The sequence below is a fragment of the Mytilus edulis genome, chromosome 11, assembly GCF_963676685.1.
Source record: "Mytilus edulis chromosome 11, xbMytEdul2.2, whole genome shotgun sequence".
NCBI classification, from domain to species: Eukaryota; Metazoa; Mollusca; class Bivalvia; order Mytilida; family Mytilidae; genus Mytilus; species Mytilus edulis.
In genome coordinates this window covers 44001496-44021546 of record NC_092354.1, presented here as the reverse complement: position 1 = coordinate 44021546, position 20051 = coordinate 44001496, and the positions used below count along the sequence as shown (strand labels likewise).

At 33.6% G+C, this 20051-nt stretch overlaps 1 protein-coding gene across 1 annotated transcript; it reads right to left on the bottom strand.

The window, feature by feature from the left end:
* Positions 1 to 808: 808 nt before the first annotated feature.
* Positions 809 to 3890, bottom strand: LOC139494284 (zinc finger protein 862-like). The gene is made up of 5 exons (XM_071282452.1): positions 3680 to 3890; positions 2439 to 3226; positions 1872 to 2080; positions 1411 to 1540; positions 809 to 1147 (listed from the first exon to the last, which is right to left on the bottom strand). The coding sequence occupies exons 1-5, from the start codon at positions 3888 to 3890 to the stop codon at positions 809 to 811; spliced, it is 1677 nt and encodes a 558-aa protein (XP_071138553.1).
* Between the last annotated feature and the right edge of the window lie 16161 nt (positions 3891 to 20051).

Below are 20051 nucleotides of genomic sequence, written 5' to 3'. Positions count from 1 at the left end.
ATTCGTGTAAGTGTATACTACGATTTGTTTATATATTTGGTATGCAACAGGGGTTATGCATTTTAAATTATTTATTGGTCTTTTTTGTCTCCTTTCACAGTGATCTGGAAGGATTTTTTCAGTATGGGCCCAGGGCCCCCCAAAACAATATTTAATGGGCCATTTTGAGATTTAATGGGCCTTGTTGTCAAATGAATGGGCCATTGATTTGTAACCAAAAAAAAAACCCCAAAAATGTATGTTTCAGCAAAGAGGTACTAACCTTGTGATTCTAATTTGCATTGTCTCTTTGCTTTTGTAAATTTAATGATAATTTAGGTCTTAGTTCATGCTGACAAAAGACTAACATTGTATTTGTTCATCATATGATGCATGATACATCATTTAGAAATTAAAATGTGCGTGACCTATGAACTTACTAGTCTATAGTATAGAACTCAACTGAACAACATATGACAAGACTAACTTTTATTATTTAGAGAAGACATCATAACATGATGAAACTTAAAATAAACATATCAATCATCAAACAATACAGTACAATACAACAATGTGCAAGTAACAACATGTACCATCATAGAGATAGTATCAAAATAAAATTAAACAGATAAACACCATATCTTTCTTTGTATGAAATACTGGATAAAGGTGAGAGACTAGAGCTTTCAACATTGTTTATGTTAATAATAGCAGCCTATAATTAGCTGATCTAGACATATAAGTTTCGGTTAATTGACTAGAATATTTAGATCTTGATTTCAAGAGTCTTCTCTTTTTCTTGTGCCACCTTTCAAGTAAGGATTTAAAGTTATGGTGTGCCAAACCCTTGCCATGCATAAATTTTTATTCTTATAAGTTTGTCACACTGTTCGTGATTGAGACGGTTCCTTTTTGGGGTCAATATTTGATTTTGAATAGAAAATGTCCTCTCACAGTCAGCAGTGTGTAAAGGAATAATAAGGTATATCTGTGCCAGCTTAATGATGTTGGGTAGATCTTCTGTGTGGTGTACAGTCAGAAGTTGCCACATATGCTTCATTCTGTCTACTGGATATTTGAGTGATTTTACAATTAGCTTTGCCTCCCTCCATTCTTTCAATACAATATCCCTATCAAATATGGGGGCAGACACTTTTCCTTTATGCACCTGAAATGGATAACAATAAAGTTTATAACAATTTTGAACTGTAAACAGCTAAAAATCACTTTAGCTTTATTATCTTACATACTAGTCACACTAACTTTGGATCATTTTATTAATTTTGATGATCACATTGACACAGATTGGATTTTAAAAAACATGTATGTCAAACATTATTCTTGTTGACAGGAAAGTCAACTGAAATGTCATAATATTATGATTGTAAATTATAGAAAAATCAAACAATCAATCAAAATTAAAATTAAAACCTTCTCTTTCCCAAAATGGTCTAGGAGTTCACCAACTTCTGTTACACCAAACTTGTCAATATCATCTTCCATATTGATGCTTCTCATTGCCAGAACAAAGAAATTATTCATGAGACTTTGCTGTGGAAACCTGAAATGAATAAATAGTTTTTGATTGAATGATCTAGAGAGGCTAAAGGTTATATACCAAAGATTTGTTCAAATTCGAACATAATATCAAAGGCCAAACAAATAGTCTACAAAACACAACACAGAAAAGTAAAGACTGAATGAGTACTATTTTGATGTTAATGTTATAAAACAATAAAATATGATTGTAAGATCATATGAATATTGTTTTTTGACTGCTACTAGTACTTTAGTTTATAAATAAATATTAATATATACAACTGTATATCAGCAATTTAGATTTAATTTCAGTTTTTGTAAGAACTGGAACTATTATAATAACTTTTAATTACCTTTTAGTTAAATTGTCCAAGAGTTTGTTAACAAAAGAACTCTTTAATGCATTAAAATTTGTGTTGGATTTAAACAGAATGTGTCCTTTGAATTCTTGATGGCCATCAATTAACTGTATATCAGTATCAAAGTTTTCCAAATGAGTTGGAAAAATCTGGGTATTTTCCTTGTACTGCAGAAGATCATTCTTGCATCTGTCAAGACACACCTACAATCAGTAGAAGACGTTTTAAGCATAAGTTTTTTAAGGTATACAAATATTGGAAGTGAATAAGAATGTGCAAAATATTAATAAATATTATTGATTAAAGTCCATTATTCATAAAATAATAGTTATACAATTGAGTAAAGAAATAAGAAGATGTGGTATGATTGTCAAACAGATCAGTCACAACAGAGACCAAATAATAATAGATTATAAATGTAGTAGTTAGCAACTAGTCTCATATTAATTGTTTTCATTTAATTTGGCATCATATAAAAAAACAATTGTTAAATGGTCGATGATGGCCATCATACAGAAATATTATTTGGTCAAAACAATAAATACTTTGTCAAGTACATACCTTTGCAACAGCAACATCAAGGTCTTGCTTTTGTAAGGTTAAGCATAACTTCGACACTATTGGTAGTACATCCATCAGCATATAAGTGATATATATAAAACTAGTTGTTGCCATTTTTTTTAATAAGCCCTTTGCCTTTGGGTCCTTTGCCTTTTTATGGAAGTATGAAATGAGAGCATCAAGACTACGATAAACCGCCTGCACAGCCTCAAAACAGGATAACCATCTGACAGCATGTATCTCTTTGCATTTTAATATTGGTAAATTTAGTACTGACTGTACTTCATGTAATTCACCTTCTCTTGTTGGGGAAGCTTTGAAGTAATAAAATACAGAAGTCAACCATTCCTGATAATGTTTCATTAATTGACCACCTTCTGCTGCTTGGCTTGTACAAAAGTCTAACCTATGAGCCATACAATGAATGTGTATCATATGTGGGTTTAATTCCATCAACCGCCCTTTAACACCCTTATCAGACCCTGACATTACAGTTGCTCCATCAGAGCCAAAACCTATTAGTTTGTCATTAGTAATGTTGTGTTTTGCCATTTCCTCTGTAATAACCGAGGTCAAACCTTCACCAGTTCCATCGGAGTAAGATTTATTCCGTAGGAATACAGTTTCAGGAATTGATGTTTCTGGGTTAATAATCCTTGCATTAATGGTAATCTTTTTATTGTTAGAAATGTCAGTGCTTTCATCTGCTAGAATGGTAACATAAGGCGATTTTGAAATTTTTTCATCAATCTCTGATTCAATTTCCAAATCAATGGCATCAAGGATTTCTGTAGCCGAATAATAACTTTCATAATTAATTCTGTCATTGAATTTTAAGTTTTCAAGTTAAGTGACTCCTACTTTTTTCAAAAAATTAATCATTGATTCATATTTATTAAGAGGCAAATCTTCTGAAGCTAACCAATAAACTGCCATCATTGCAAGAATTATGACTTCATCCTCAGCACTGTTAAGTTTGTTACATGATTTAGTAAATTCTTGCTGATGTATTGGTGTTGATATTGCTTGTTTGTGGTCAGGTGTCTCTTGATGTCTAGACATAGTACTTGTTTTGAATGTTGTGCAGCCTAATGCAACGGAATTTTTCTTCCCAGCCTTTTGACAAGATTTGCAATACATTTTCGTGCCATCATACAATAGCCAGGGCCATAATTTTTCCCAAACAGGGCGGTATTTTCGGGAATCTTTATTTACAGCAGTAGACTGAGTAGTACTAGTACCTTCACCGGGATCGTCGTGTTTGTTGTCATGTTCAACTTCATTTGGGTCTTCGTCGACCGCTATACTTTCCTCCGTAATGTCCGTATTTGTGTTGGATGTTTGAGACAACTCCTCTGCATTTTCTGAATTATTGTTTTTATCCCGACCAACAAAAGAAAGTAATGTTTTTTGTCCAGGCAAAACCACAATTCGCTGTTTCTTTGGAGGCATGTTTACAAAATTTTAAAATTAAACCAAAGACCCAAAAGTTGACAAGGACAGTTAAGCGCCTTTTTATAGAGACAATTTCGATATTTTAATAAAAAGCCCCCGGGTCAATTGAAATTATAGCGAGTTTGATTTAAATTTAATAATTTGTAAAAATTTCTACTCTTTACAAGCTAACTTTTACAGATTTAAAGTTGTTTGCTTTGAAATATTTAAAACATTCTTGATTATGTTTCATTTTGGTAATCAGATATACCACCTGTTGTTATCGTGGACATGAATCAAAACGCCCGAGACGACTCGAAAATGTTATGGTGCTCCTATCTTTGGAGCAAAACACAACACCGTTTTGGACACAAATCATGGCGACACGAAACTTTCAAACACAATCGGAAATTCAACTTGCGATGTCTAAACGACGCAAAAAATATTGTGCGCCACTCCGGCGCTGGCATACGTGACTCTATGCGCCATTTTTTGTAAAGATGCGCTATCGGCGCATGGCGCTCGACTTTCCCGATCACTGCTTTCAGTTCTTATGTAAGATATATGCGTAACAACGTATACTAGTCCATGAACTTCTAACATGCTAATCTTTAGAGTCTCTTATACTATAAAATTATAAATCTATGTTTTACATAAAGTAAAACTCTGACAAAATATTTCCTTACCTGTTAAAAGTGCAAGACTCAAATTGTAAGTTACAGTGAAGAAAGAATTGTGATTGTAAGCAACCTTTTGCCACGTTAGTCCGATCACGACTAACGCGCTCAATGGTTGTTCAATATATATACAACAAAAAGACTTATAAGACTTCATATTGACGTCAAAAGCGACTCGAAAGACTATTTCAACGTAATATTGCCGTTCACGACAGTGCACGTCTACGGTAAAGCGATTCCAGTAAACATGGCGGACATTACAAGGAAAAAGAGAGACTCTGAGTCTCTAGAAACTTGACCAGGTTAACTAATTCACTCAATATAAGTATATTTAGAGATTAAAACAACACAATACAATCATCAATAAATATATAAAGGTAGGTCCAGTATAAGGAAATTCTGTATTTACACTGTACAAAAATAAATAAAAAGGCGACTCAGTTTCAGGTGGGACTTGACGTTATTTTTATCTGCTCAAGTTACTGTTCATAACACAATGTGATTAAGTCTTAAATATCTGTGATAACTTATTCTAATAAAAGGAAACATATTCAAAAAATTGTGAGTATTCAATACGGTTAAACAGAGATTTAACTTTTCATAAAAAGTGAAAAGGGGAAGGGGACACAAACTGTTGAACAACGAGGACGAAATCCGTTACATTGCCCCCTTCTTAAAAAAAATTGTTTGGACAAATTGATTTACTAAATGTATTTTTAACATTAATAAATATAATACCTTTATAATACACATTTCTTCAAAATTGATTCAAATAAATCCAATAAATAAACGCACTGTATATACAAATATGCAAACTCTCAACTAGCAACACTGTAAACTGGAATGAAACATTTAAGTTTCATTTATATTTGTTAAATATAACCAATCCGTTCCCAAACTATTAAAATCTTTTACCCAACCCAAAAATTTTGCTAATTACTCTACCTTAAATATGAACTAATTTCTAAAAGCCTATAATTGTCCGAATATAAAAAAACAGTTCTAATGATCAAAATCAAAGTCCATGTACTCTTCTTCTATGTCCAAATCTAATTCTTCTTCTGTTTCCTTTTCTACTACTATTCTGCAATCTTCTGTTTGAACCTCTGTCTCTATCTTGACAACTCTCCTCGTCTGGGTGGCTGTTGTTGCAAGCACAACCCACTTATCCTCAGTTTGCGTAGACGTTTGTTGAAGTTGAAGCTCTTCTGTCTGTGTGTCCTTTGACTTCAAACTGTGAAAAGATGTATCTGGTATCCAGATAGCAGACAGTTTGTACACTGTTCCATCGGGCAAAATACACGATTCGTCTTTCCTTACACAACCATATCCTGTTGGCAATATACTGTCTGTATACTTTCCCGTCTTCTTTGCCTTCTCAGCTACCAACAGGCACTTGGAGGCTTAATAGGAACACTGGAAGCGGGAGGGTGGGCCTGAAATCTGTCTTCAGGACAGACTTCATCCCCAATAGTAGGCAATTCCAAATGCCTACTATCCCTCATATTACTAGTAGCTGTGGATGGTTCTGTAGTTGGTTGCTCGGATACCATAATGGGTTCTTCTATGAGCTCTTCCACATACTGTCTAATAGGCGATTCAAATAGATCAACTAGGATTTTCTTAACTGGTGACAGGGAGCTATAATCCTCAATTCCCAAAGAAATACTGCAAGGTTTTACAGATTTTGTCAGTATTGGTGTTGTTGGCGGTGTTCTTGGCCTAGTGATAGTGCAGCTTTGTCTTGGATGGAAATAAGATGTTGGCACTGGTTTTCTGGTCGGGGTTTCTGGTATTATGAGTTCTCTGTCTTTAGTTCTGGGGTTCATGATATGTTTGTGAACATTCTTCTCATGTTCCATCAAGCGGAACCTCTTACTTGAAGGTACCAAGTACGAGCAAAATCTGCACTGCATCATCTTCTTATGATGTTTGTCCCTAACATGTCTGGTTAATTGACTCCTTAGGTTATACTGGGCACCACAGTGAAAGCAGAAGAAAGTCATCTGAAGTATAAAAATACTGTTTTGAGAATATATTCAATTTTAACACGCAGCACAGTTGATCAGTACCCATACTTTTGCTTGCATACTTTGGTAAGTATTTATACTTAAATTTCTGTTTTTCATTCTATTTAAAAATGAAACACATTACTTTTTATTAACACACAGCAATAAACCTCGCTATGATTAATATATATATGAACACACAAAATGCGTTCTTCAGTTATTCAAACACATTTACTAACTTCCAAATTTCAAATACGAATTTGAAACACATTTTATTTGTTTTTCAGATACCATCGGCAACCACAGTGTTAAGAGTATTGTCAGTTCTTTGATTTTCTTGTTCGTTGACCCAGTTTCCAAAGAATGGTTTTAGCCTATCAAGATGCACAATTTGCATTTTAGACGTTGCTGTCTTTTTAATCTTATATATTAAATCCGATATAACTTCTACAACAAAGTATGGCCCATCCCAATTCCTTTGTAAATTAGGACTCAGTTTTGGCTTTCGATTAAAAGTATAAAGTCATACTACATCGCCTGTCTTGTATGCGTTCTGATGTGCCTTAACATCATACTGACGTTTTTGTTTGTCACTATTTTTAGAAATATTTTTGTCGTGCTTTAGCAGACACTTTCCATATGCCTTCCTGCATATTTTTAACATAATCATTGTGTGATACTGTTTCGTCGGGATATTCAATCTTCTGGGGGTGGGGACCATATATCAAGTCAACTGGCAATTGTTTTACTCTGCCTAGCATATGCATACTAGGACTAAAACTTAGTCGTTTCATGTTCTGATGAGATGTAAGCCATTAAAGCCCAGGGAAGTTGCTCATCCCAATCCCTTTGATTTTTGCTGATGTATTTACTTATTGTATTTTCAAGAGTTCTATTATAACGCTCCACAAGACCATTGCTCTGTGGCCTAAATGATGTAGTCCTTGTTTGGTCAATTTTTAACTTAGCACAAAGTTCCTTAAATAAACCAGACTCAAATTGTCTCCCTTGATCTGAGTGCATTTGACAAGGTATTCCAAATCTACAGAAGAAATGGTGAAATAAATTATAAACTATGGTAGTAGTTTCCATATCTGGCATGGGAAAGCCTTCTACCCATTTAGTAAAATAATCTGTTACAATCAAAGAATATTTGTTATTTTTATATGCAATCGGTAAGGGTCCTATTATATACAAGGCAACTCTTTCCATTGGAGCACCCACATTATATTGTTTCATTTTGCTTTTAGCTTTTCTGGCAGGTTGTTTGAATGAATTGCAAACAATACAGTTTTGCACCCATTTGGTTATTTCGTCTTTATGATTAGCCCAATATAATCTATTCTGTGCTCTGGCTACAGTTTTGTGTATGCCAAAATGGCCAACTTGTATGGTATCATGTAACATTTTCATAATATTTTCTTTCCAGATTTCAGGGACTATGAATTGTAAATTACTTTCTTCAATGGTAGTGTTTATCCACTTTCGGTACAACACATTGTTTATTAGTACAATGCAATCCCACTGAGACCAGTATTTCATAAGTTTTACATCGTGTAAAGCCACATCGGCCCATTCAGGTCTGTTATTTTTATCAGAGTTGAGAAGGAATAAATTGAACAACACATCATCGCTCTTTTATGACAATAATACATAAATAACAACAGACTTCTAGCAGTGTACTGACATGCCAGCTCCAGACTTCAATTAAACTGATTGAAAGATTATGAAAACACATTTTTACGTCATGGACAGTGAAAAGACATTACTTGAACAATGCCAAAAAATATATGTATCGACGTACACATCAGAAAACCGTCGATGCAGCTAGGGATCTCTCCAGAGAGGCGTACATGAGGTTACACACATAGAGACAATATTTAAACTTGTGGGTCCGATTCGTAATCAGAAGCTTTACTCTTCAGATGAACGGTATGACATGATTACACAAGGAAATATCTAGCACTTGGGACGAAGGAGCTAGAAAAGAGTTTTATAATAACAAAGAGGACAGTTTTCGTGCCTTACGAAAGCTCAACGATAAGGAAAACGAAGTTGTGGTCAATTGGGCTGACCAATATAGGAATGACGATGGAAAGATAACAGTGAAAGAAGGGAATCGACCCAAAGATCCAAGTCTGTGTCATACACAATCAGGGCTTCTTTAAAGACTGCTTATGATACATATCTATTCCTGTTATAAAATGACTATTTTATGTTTATAATAGTAGTTTTAAGTATGGTCTTAATGTAGTAACATATATGCGGGAGATTCGGAGTGCTTTTAAATATTTCTGGAACAAACACTATTACAGGATCATACAAAAAGTGATCATGTAAAAATAGAAATCTTATCTTAATCATTCTGTAGACTGGACAGATGTTTATAATCTGCTGTTTCACTGTCTAGTGTTGTTAGTTTCTCCATTTTCAAATTCAGCAGTGCAATATTTTTTTGAAGCAGGGGACAGCATAATTTTTTTTTCAGCTACAGTGCAATATATCAATTTTATTTTGGGCCAGCTAGGCCATAAACATATTTTTTTTTTTAATTTCGTGCATGTTCAGGACTATCCGGGATGATGGTCGTGGAAATTTGGACTGCTACTGAAAATGAAATGTTTATTAGGCAACTCAAACTGAGCATATGTGCAAGAAAACAAGTCGAAGGAAAATACCAAGGTCTAGTTATTGTTGAAACTGAATGCATTGAAAGAAATAATGCAATCTTGAAGATAAAATCAAAGCTAAAACGAAACAGACAATTTTATCAAGTGAACATAGAAATGTGTCGACCCGTCGAAACAAGACATTTTTAAAATGTGGTCAGAACTGTGCTTAAAGAAATGGGTAAAAAAAGAAATGTATGTTTGCTGGTAATCGTCCTTTAAGCAAGCGCATCAAGGATGAACTGCTTCTTCGAGTGTGGAATTGCTGAAGGTGGTCAGCTAAAACGAACTATACCTTTACTGAAACTAACTAATGTGTTATACTTTATTAGGAATGCTGGTTAGTACCTCTGGAAAGGTTGCAACTGTAGATGTGTATTATTTCGAATTGGTTATAGGCGTGTATTGTTTCAAATATGTATTTATTCACAGTTTTGATGCTTTTAACTAATTTATCGTCTTTTCAGCAATATCATTAAAATGCAGAGCACATGTACAGCTTGATACAACATTAACCAAAGCGGTCGAACCCTGAACAGTTGGGGCAAGTATGGACACAACATGACAGCTCTGAATTTTGATTGTGATTAAATATTTGACACAACAATAGGTTTCTGACACAGAATGAATGTGGTCTAAGAACTTAACAAAATTTAAATTGGACATTTACCATTTATGGTCAAATACCCAAAATCTAAATACATGGTTAGATTCAGCATATCAAAGAACCCCAAGAATTAATTTTGATGACACAACATTACAGCTCTGAATTTGGAGTGTGATCAAATATTTGACACACTATAGGTTGCTGACACGGAATAAATGTGGTCTAAGAACTTAAAAAAAATTGACATTCACCTTTTATGGTCCAATATCCAAAATCTACATGCATGGTTAGATTCAGGATATCAAAGAACCCCAATAATTCAATTTTTGATGATATCAAACGTTAAATTTTGGACTCTTTTGACCTCAATGTTGAACAATTTGATAACGGGGCCCAATCATCAAAAACTAAATCCATAGTTAGATTCAGCATATCATAGAATCCCATTCTTTCGATACTCTTGGGCTTTTACCTAATTAAAATAATAAACATTTGTAAATAACGCAGTTTAAATAGCGCGGGAAAATATTAATTCATGAATATTCATGAATTAATTAAACTCATCAATCATAAATACCAGGACTAAATTTTATATATACGCCAGACGCGCGTTTCGTCTACAAAAGACTCATCAGTGACGCTCGAATCCAAAAAAGTTAAAAAGGCCAAATAAAGTACGAAGTTGAAGATTATTGAGGACCCAAATGCCTAAATGTTTTGACAAATACAGCTTAAACGCTGTCTCGTGTAGATTTCTTTAGAGTTTCTCTTCAGCACATGGCAGATCCGCGAAATAGTGTGTGTGATACTCATTATAAAAGTGAATTTAAATTTATCTGAATTGTCGGTGAACATCTTTCCTTTGTAATTCAAGCTGTAATCCTTAAAAGAGTAGTAGCTCAAAATTGCAAAAGCATCTTCCTGGAATCAGTTTTCAGGTTGCATTTCTGTAAATATTGGCAATGCAATTTCCCATAGGAACTCTTTTTACGGCTTAAACTGTGCCACTTTTACATGAAGTTTTGAAAAAAATCTTATCCTAGAATTGAAAGTTTATCACTACAATTGTTTTCAAAGGTTAAAATATAGGGCTGTGCGGCATATTTTCAACGTTTATATGTCCTAAATTTTTCAGAGTTTAAACTAACACCAATTGTCTTAACTACCCCTACCTCGAATGAAAGGTTACCACAGATTTCAATGTAAACATTATGCACATGTATATATACTGGTTACATTCCCAAGTTATGTCTCAATGAGATGGAACAGTCTTCATAAGAAAATAACTGACACAGACATTAACAGCTATAGATCACCGTATGGCCTTCAACAATGAACAAACGTTTAACATGTAAACCGGAGTGCATAGTGCACATAATTTACCTAGATGTCAATCAAGATTATTGAAAACAAAACATCATACCTACCTATTTGATTTGAATACACATAAATCATGCAATGAAAATAATGTCTTGTTTCTTTCAATTTTTTAGAAATTGACCATGGATGGATCTTTTGATATAGAAGGAATTGATGAATCGCTTGTAAAGATTGAAGTGGAGACCAAAAATCAAAACGAGTTTAAATGCAACGTTTGGCAATTCCCAAGCAACTACGAAAGAAATTTGAAACGCCACATGGATATCAAGCCCCTGGACATTAAATAACACCAAAAACACAACTTTGCAGCATTTGTGGGAAAATGTTCAAAACTAATTACGGACTGTTTCTACATGTATAAACATCACATGAGGTGTTTAAATATAAGTGTTACTTTTGTCATAAGGGGCTTGCTCCCCTTTGGAACTACAAGGGTCACGTTGCATCTCATGATACTGCACTTAACAAATCCCGTGTCGTCAGTTGGCAATATATACATTAGAAAATTTCGTTTCCGTCCATGATGTGTATCCTAGTAAAAGATTAAAGATTGAACGCTAAATTGTATTCCATGTAAAGTATTATGATATGTATATTTAAATAAATATTATTTGATTGATTGGTGCTTAATTATTGTCCAGTGACAATTATAGTTCGTGCATAACGTAATATTTATAAGTATAAAATATAAGCTGTCACAGACATCTAGGCTAGAACGAACTTCTAATATTTGATTAAACCTTTCAGACATTTAGTGCTGTATTTTAATGGACATCATATGTTTTATATTGTGCTGTCTATTAAACTTTTTTTATTTATTATATAAAATATAAGCTGTCACAGAAATCAGAAGAAATCTTCGCATTTTTTATATTGTGGTCAAAGTTGAAATCAATTCCGAAAACTATAAAGTCAATTTATAATGACTTTATTGACTGAATTTTGTGTGACGAGCTTTTTTTTTTAATCGATATTAGTTATCATGTGTGCTGTACGTTTTTGTCTTGTATACTGATCTTCGATTTATGTATCTCTGGTATAGAAAAACTACGCGTGCGTTAGAATGGTGTACCTGATTGAAAACAATGACCACATTTATGTTCACTTTTATTTATATATTTAATACATTAATAGTGAGTGAAGAAACAGAAGACAATGAAATAAATGTGCAATTTATTTCATTATTTTGCCAAAGTGATTGTACAGAAAGGCTCCGAGTGATTGTACAGCAGGCGAGCAAGCGATTGTAGTCAATAAATTTACCAACATCAAGAAAATTAATTTATTTTATTTTCTACTGAATCAATCGTTATCGAATGGTTAAGACTATATATCACCAAAGGCTTAATTGTAAAACTGGTGTAGTTATGATTATCATTTTGATATTTTTTCTGGAAATTTTATTCGCTGTTGATGAAGAATTTTGAGCGATTTACTCGGAGCTCAACCGTTTAATAGAAAACGTCTGCCCGTATATGTCGCTTACATTTCATTGGTCCATATATATATGTGTAAAATGATTTCGTTATCAAATCTTGAAGCAGAAACTTAGTATTGTACCGTGTGCGTTAGTCAAAACTTACATTCATAAACTTGTTGTTTTTACAAATGTCGGAGCCCCGCTTGACAAGTCTCCCGAATAGCCAAATAATAAAAAAAAAATAAAACGTACAGCTCCGTTCCCACACTATGTTTATACCGTGATCGAAATCTTTACTCTATTCGATATCGACAATAACGCAATCTGGTAATGTAAAGATTGCCCGATTTTATTTCGATACTTGTCAGAATAGGTTAAAGGGAAGTAAATAAGGATGATTGGCGCCAGCTATGTTTTCCATCGAAGATTATAGGTAGAAGTACATTTATTTCCTGCTGCCCTAGTAATTAGATATCAAAATTGAAATAGTGAGAAATGAGTTTAGGCTATTGGTGTAGAAATAGCTAGAAATTTAGAGAAAACTCTGTGACGAGAAACATTGTCCGGGCCAAATTTAGCAAGGTTTTGTAGTTGTCAATTACACCAAAGGTTTTGATTATTCAGATTTCAACATTCGTTTTAATGTAGTGAAAACGCAGGAATGACAAAAAGGCTACCATTGTCGCCTATGTAAAAAATTACTTCCTTTTAACCATCTTTCGGTCTAGTGTTGAAAACGGTAAACGGACAGAAAGTCACAGGACATAAAGTCACAAATTTGATAGGACAAAGAGTCACAGGACAAAAAGATACAAATTATTTGTTGCCAATTATATGAATATAATAGAAATACAACATATATAAAAATACGAAGTATAGACGAATGAGCACCAAAATCTAGACAAGATAAAGAGAAAGAACAGTTCCTAATGCAATTCAACAGTATTGAATATGGAGTTTATCCAGAACCCATTACGCACGTTCTCTAGGATATAAAATCTAGGCTAGAACGAACTTCTAACATTTGATTAAACCTTTAAGACATTTAGTGCTGTATGTTAATGAACATCATATGTTTTATATTGTGCTGTCTATTAAACTTTTTTTATTTATTATATAATGGGTTGAAAAAATTTTGCTAAAATGGGCGAAGGCAATTATAATTTTTGCTAAAATGGATCTACTTTGGCGCTACAACGTCAGATTTCTTTTTCGCTCAAATGTCCTATCAATGCGCTAAAATGTCTATGAAGCCATTTAAGTTACAAACCACTTTGACATTTTTTTTTCATAACAATTATCAGATCATTATTTAGATTTATTGAATAAATTTAAATAACAAAGTGGTTTTGTAAATGCTAGTTAAAGAAAAAACAAACAAACAATTTCTAAAATTAGTGTTTTCGTGTTGAAAGAAAAATCAAAAGAAAACTGAATTGTTGACTTTTAGTCCGTGACTTTAAGTCTGCGACTTTTTATTACATTCGTTGAAAACAGAAGGGACAGAATCAAGATTAGCCAAAAGTAAAATCACAACATTACTGAAATCCGAGGAAAATACAAAACTGAAAGTCCCTAATCAAATGGCAAAACCAAAGACAAAACACATCAAATGACTCTCATATTCTTGACTTGGTACTATACATATACTATTGCAGTAAAGACAAAGAAATATATTTTTAACGTTACCTGTATAATTTAAATAATATCGCGAGTTATATTTTTCACCTACAAATCATGTATAAATTGGAAATTATAATGTTGCAGAGTGAATATAAATCATCCAATTATAGTAAAATTCATTTGAGAGGTGAAATTGTATTCAACGTGTCTGGTATGACTCGTTGGTATACAAGGAACTTTTGACGTTACCTGTTTACATCAAATAGTATGTCAAGGTGCATACTTAGTCTAATGGCTTAATGGCTTACCTCTCTGGGTTAAATAAACGTGGAAAAGAATCTTTTTATGCAGGTGCTGTGGAACATCATGATGTCATTTAATGAGAACATAGCACACTGTTGACTTCTCTGTCTTGCATTACAACGACATGCAGAAGAAAGAGTCGTGTTGTAATATAAAGGCCTTAGCGATCTCTATTATTGACACATCAGGATGAGAGATTTAAAAAAAAATCAGATATAGGTTAAATGCTTAATGATAGTACCATTGTGTTGACTGAGATCAACAGTCGTACCGATTTAGACAAAATTCAGAAAGTGTCTACCGATATGTGTTATAGGTTGCATACCCACAGAACATGCATTTTGCAGAAATCATAAATGAGGGGGGCAATGGGGGGGGGGGGGGGGGGGGGGGTCCGTTAACAACTTCTCATATTTAGGGAAAACAGTTAACAGCAAAAATAAAATGCTGATAACAGTTAACACCAATTTTTACATAATAACAGATAACAGTTGTGAAAAATTTTAAGATCTGTAAAGGTATTTTGGTTGTTCTGATTGACTATGGGAAACTTTTTTAACAAAACGGCGGGTGTAAATGCGCACTCTTTCAAAACACATGAGTTCATTAATCTGTACTGTTTGCCTTGTAATGATAAACCCCATGGCATGTTTACACGTTTGACCATTACTTGTCATCTTTATGCTTTTATTTTCGCTCTGATTACCAGATATGAATTTAGAATGCAAAGATCTACAAAGACGACTCATGCTACTGTTGTCTTATACGACTTATACAAGAGTCATATATATATTTATAACTTAATTAAACAGTTTTCTGTCTTATTGAAAGGAGTATGTCCGGTAAGGACCGATTTTGGCCTCAAATTTCATGTTCATCTGACGAAAGATTTTGACCACTTTTTAAACACTTAAGTGTCTATTTCATTTGAATCAAGTAGGGGACTAACTGTGCACCACTTATTGCTGACCTGTTTTTGTATTGTTATGAGTTACAATTTATGACAAAAATAAGCAAAGACCCATCGAAACAACATCTGATAAACAAATTTAATAATACTTTTAGATATTTGGATGATATTTTGGCTCTCAATAATGACGACTTCAGTATGTATATTAATGAAATTTATCCTGTTGAACTTACTTTAAATAAAGCTAATACTAACAATGACCAATGCCCTTTTCTCGATCTTGATATATATATCACTAATGGAAAGCTGAATACTAAAATTTATGATAAAAGGGATGATTTTTCATTTCCTATCGTTAATTATCCGTTTTTAGATGGTGACGTTCCCTTGTCACCATCTTACGGTGTTTATATATCTCAACTTGTACGATTCGCTCGTGTATGTAACAATGTTTTAGATTTTAACGAAAGAAATTTATGTATTACTGAAAAATTATTACACCAGGGTTTTCGATATCACAAACTAGTCAAAACATTTACTAAATTTTATCATCGGTATAAAGACATCATTCGTAAATATAGCTCAACATGCAGACTTCTAATACGTTCAGGTATTTCACATCCAATTTTTTATGGAAATATTCTTTATAAAGCACAAAGGTGTCAGTATTCACCCCAGAAACTTACAAAACCTTTGAATAATATTGAGTCACTGATAAGGTCTTTGCATCGGAACTAAACACATTTATTCTAAAAACAGTTATTGGCATGACACGGGTTATTTTCTTCTCATATATGTTATGATGGTATGATACTAAACCCCTAACGGGAAGGATTGTGCCTGATGTTCATATGATGAAATCATAATCTTTCAGTCAGTTTAATTGAAGTCTGGAGCTGGCATGTCAGTTAACTTCTAGTAGTCTGTTGTTATTTATGTATTATTGTCATTTTGTTTATTTTCTTTGGTTACATCTTCTGACATCAGACTCGGACTTCTCTTGAACTGAATGTTAATGTGCGTATTGTTATGCGTTTACTTTTCTACATTGGTTAGAGGTATAGGGGGAGGGTTGAGATCTCACAAACATGTTTAACCCCGCCGCATTTTTGCGCCTGTCCCAAGTCAGGAGCCTCTGGCCTTTGTTAGTCTTGTATTATTTTAATTTTAGTTTCTTGTGTACAATTTGGAAATTAGTATGGCGTTCATTATCACTGGACTAGTATATATTTGTTTAGGGGCCAGCTGAGGGACGCCTCCGGGTGCGGGAATTTCTCGCTAAATTGAAGACCTGTTGGTGACCCTCTGCTGTTGTTTTTTATTTGGTCGGGTTGTTGTCTCTTTGACACATTCCCCATTTCCAGTCTCAATTTTATGTGGAAGATTTTAACTGATTTAGTCATTAAAAACGATCCGATACAAGCTCAAATATGACAAATCTACCAAATACGCTGAAAAATGTAACTTTTCAGATGGTTTTTGTCAAAAATGAAAGTGGCCGCATCCGTGTTCATCCTTAACCTTTATATATGTTATGTTTTATCATAAAATACAACTTACATTTCAATATTAAGGATGAACACGAATGCGACCACTTCCGTTTTACACGAAAACCGTCTTAAATTTAACTAAAATGATAGAATTATGAAGATTTCAGTAATTTAGCATGACTTTATGGTGCTAGTACCCGATATGTGTGCATTGTATTGTCAAAAACAGCCCATATTTATGTAGCAGAAGCATTCTACTGTCCAATAAATAACTAAAAGTTTACAATTTAACAATTTTCTAAAACTGCTGTATTTTGGGGCCAAAAAGGGGTCTTACTGGACCTTCTCCTTTTACAGAAACTCTGACAATTCTTCCACTTCTTGTTGGTACTGTTTTGTTTTTTGTAAAAATCTGTAAACAATGCAGATAAAAAAATATATCATAACTAGAAAGATGACTAACTCGTGAAGGGTTCCAACCAGCCTCAGTCCTGACTCCAATTTCTTGGAAATGAATAATCATGATAATGGAAACGCTTCAAAAATCAAAAGGGAGCTTCCTCTGGTAATGTTAATTGTTGTAGATTTAAGAAGATGTGATATGAGTGCCAATTAGAAAACTGTCCATCCAAGTCGCAATTTTTAAAAAGTAAATCATTGTAAACCATTATACATGTTCATGTTATAGATGAGTCATAGATTATTATAGGTCAAATTAATGTCATTAATCATATGATTTATTATAGCTTACATGCCTTTTTTACAAAGAACTGGAAAAGTTAACTGGTCATTATTTCAAATCATTAAAACCATGTTTAAATCTTCTTATACCTTGTAAGGTGTCACAAGATACTCCGGTCAACATCTCTCTCATCTCAATCTCCCAAGTAGTCTGGGTAAATACGCAAAGTGCATTAGGCCCATCTATACATTTATGTAGTCTTGCTACCTTAATTTACATCTATATGAGGACCAAGTCCTCGTTTTGCTGCCTCCTCTGCAAGGCCACACTGTTCTGTTATTGTGCGAATGATATTGATCTTGAACTTCATAGGAATACGGTGATACATCCAAGGATATTAATACACCGCACGTGCGAATAGCAGAGTGAAAGTTAGTGGAGGGTTGGTGGAAATGCTAACCCTCTTTAGTTCTTGATTTTGACAACTGCATTCATGTGTCCAGGATCAATATAACTAATAAGGCACTCAAATATGTTTATGTCATATTGTTGTTTACTTCTTGACATTTCTCCTGATCAGACGAAGCCATGTCTGCTACTCGGGGGATGAATTACATAGGGGAGAGAAATAAACTTCACAGACTGTTACTTTAAATGCTGTGTATGTCACTCCTTTTAGGGAACACCGTATAGGCAAATTCAATGTAATCAGTTTGGATCTTGATGTTCTTTGCAAATAACAGTTAACAGAGATAAAGTTAAAAACAGTGAACATTTTCGTGTTGCTTATTTTTTTAGTTTTCTATGTTGTGTCATGTGTGCTATTGTTTGTCTTTTTCATTTTTAGCCATCGTGTTTATTTTGGTCAGTTTATTTTCGATTTATGAGTTTGAATGTCCCTCTGGTATCTTTCGTCCCTCTTTTAAGTGTCAAATATCCAATAACATGACTCCCATTTTATATAAAACAGGTAATAACACTGTCAATTCTTACAAAACAGAGAACAGGCAGTAGGTTGAAACAGTTAATAACACCTTTAAATATCCCAAAACAGGTTAACAGAAAAATGTATTTCCCCCTCACAAATCAGTCCAGTTAACTGAAAAGAAAGTGAAACCGTCTATATTGAACAATAATGATGTGAACTGTTTGCACATATAATGAGGTAGAGGCAGTGGTGTCCCGCTTTTTTATGCCGAACCTACGATGGTCTGTGCGTCCGTTCGTCCGTCTGTCCCGCTTCAGGTTAAAGTTTTTGGTCATGGTAGTTTTTGATAAAGTTGGAGTCCAATCAACTTGAAACTTAGTACAAATGTTCCCCATGATATGATATTTCTAATTGTATATGCCAAATTAACGTTTTGATCCCAATTTCGCGGTCAACTGAACATAGAAAATGATAGTGTAAAGTTTTTGGTCAAGGTAGTTTTTGATTAAGTTGATGTCACATCAACTTGAAACTTAGTACACATGTTCTCTATGATATGATCTTTCTAATTTTAATTCCAAATTAAAGTTTTGACACCATTTCACGGTCCAAGGAACATGAAAAGTGATAGTGCAAGTGGGGCATACGTGTACTATGGACACATTCTTGTTTTATTGAATAAAACTTAAGTGATCTAATTTTACTTTTATAATTTACTAGAACACACCCGCGAAATCGCGGGCATTCAGACCGTAGTTTAAAGAATGTAAAGTGTTGTTGGAAGAATTTTGTAAAATATTGAATGACTGGAGAATTTCAGCAAATGTATCATAAGTCATAGGTTATTGGGGACAGGAAAATGTTTTTTTTATCCCTCCTTCTCCATTTCCAAAATTCCCAATTTTTGGTTTTCTATCAATTTCAATATGAACATACATTTAGTATGTTATGAACATTTAAGTAAGGAACCTGTAATTCAGTGGTTGTCGATTGTTTCAGGGGTTAAGAAATTTTGTATTAACTTACTAGCTCACGGCTAATTGGTAGCATGATTTTACTAGCCCTGTTGGAAGAACTACTAGCCCAGCAAAACTGACCCACTAGCCCTAGTACGCCTCACAAATTCAGAGTTTGCTGCAAAAACAATGAATTATATAAAGTTAACAATTTTTATCCATTTTACAGTAGATTTCTGCAAATTGGATACTCAAAACTTTCCAATTACTGGCATTAGGAGATATATATATATAAGTAATTGATAATTGAATATTCACTGAATATTCGTTAATAATTAGTTGCCCAAATCCCGACATGATACAAGTCTTCAAGTACTGGAGGGTTTTTACCAGATACATTATCGCGTGTGTTTAAAAGAATTATCAGCTGATTAATTACGTAATGCTCATATTTGTTACCAGTTTATAAAATTATAACCACTAATATTTATGTGAATAAATATCACCATCAATAGCTTTTATCTT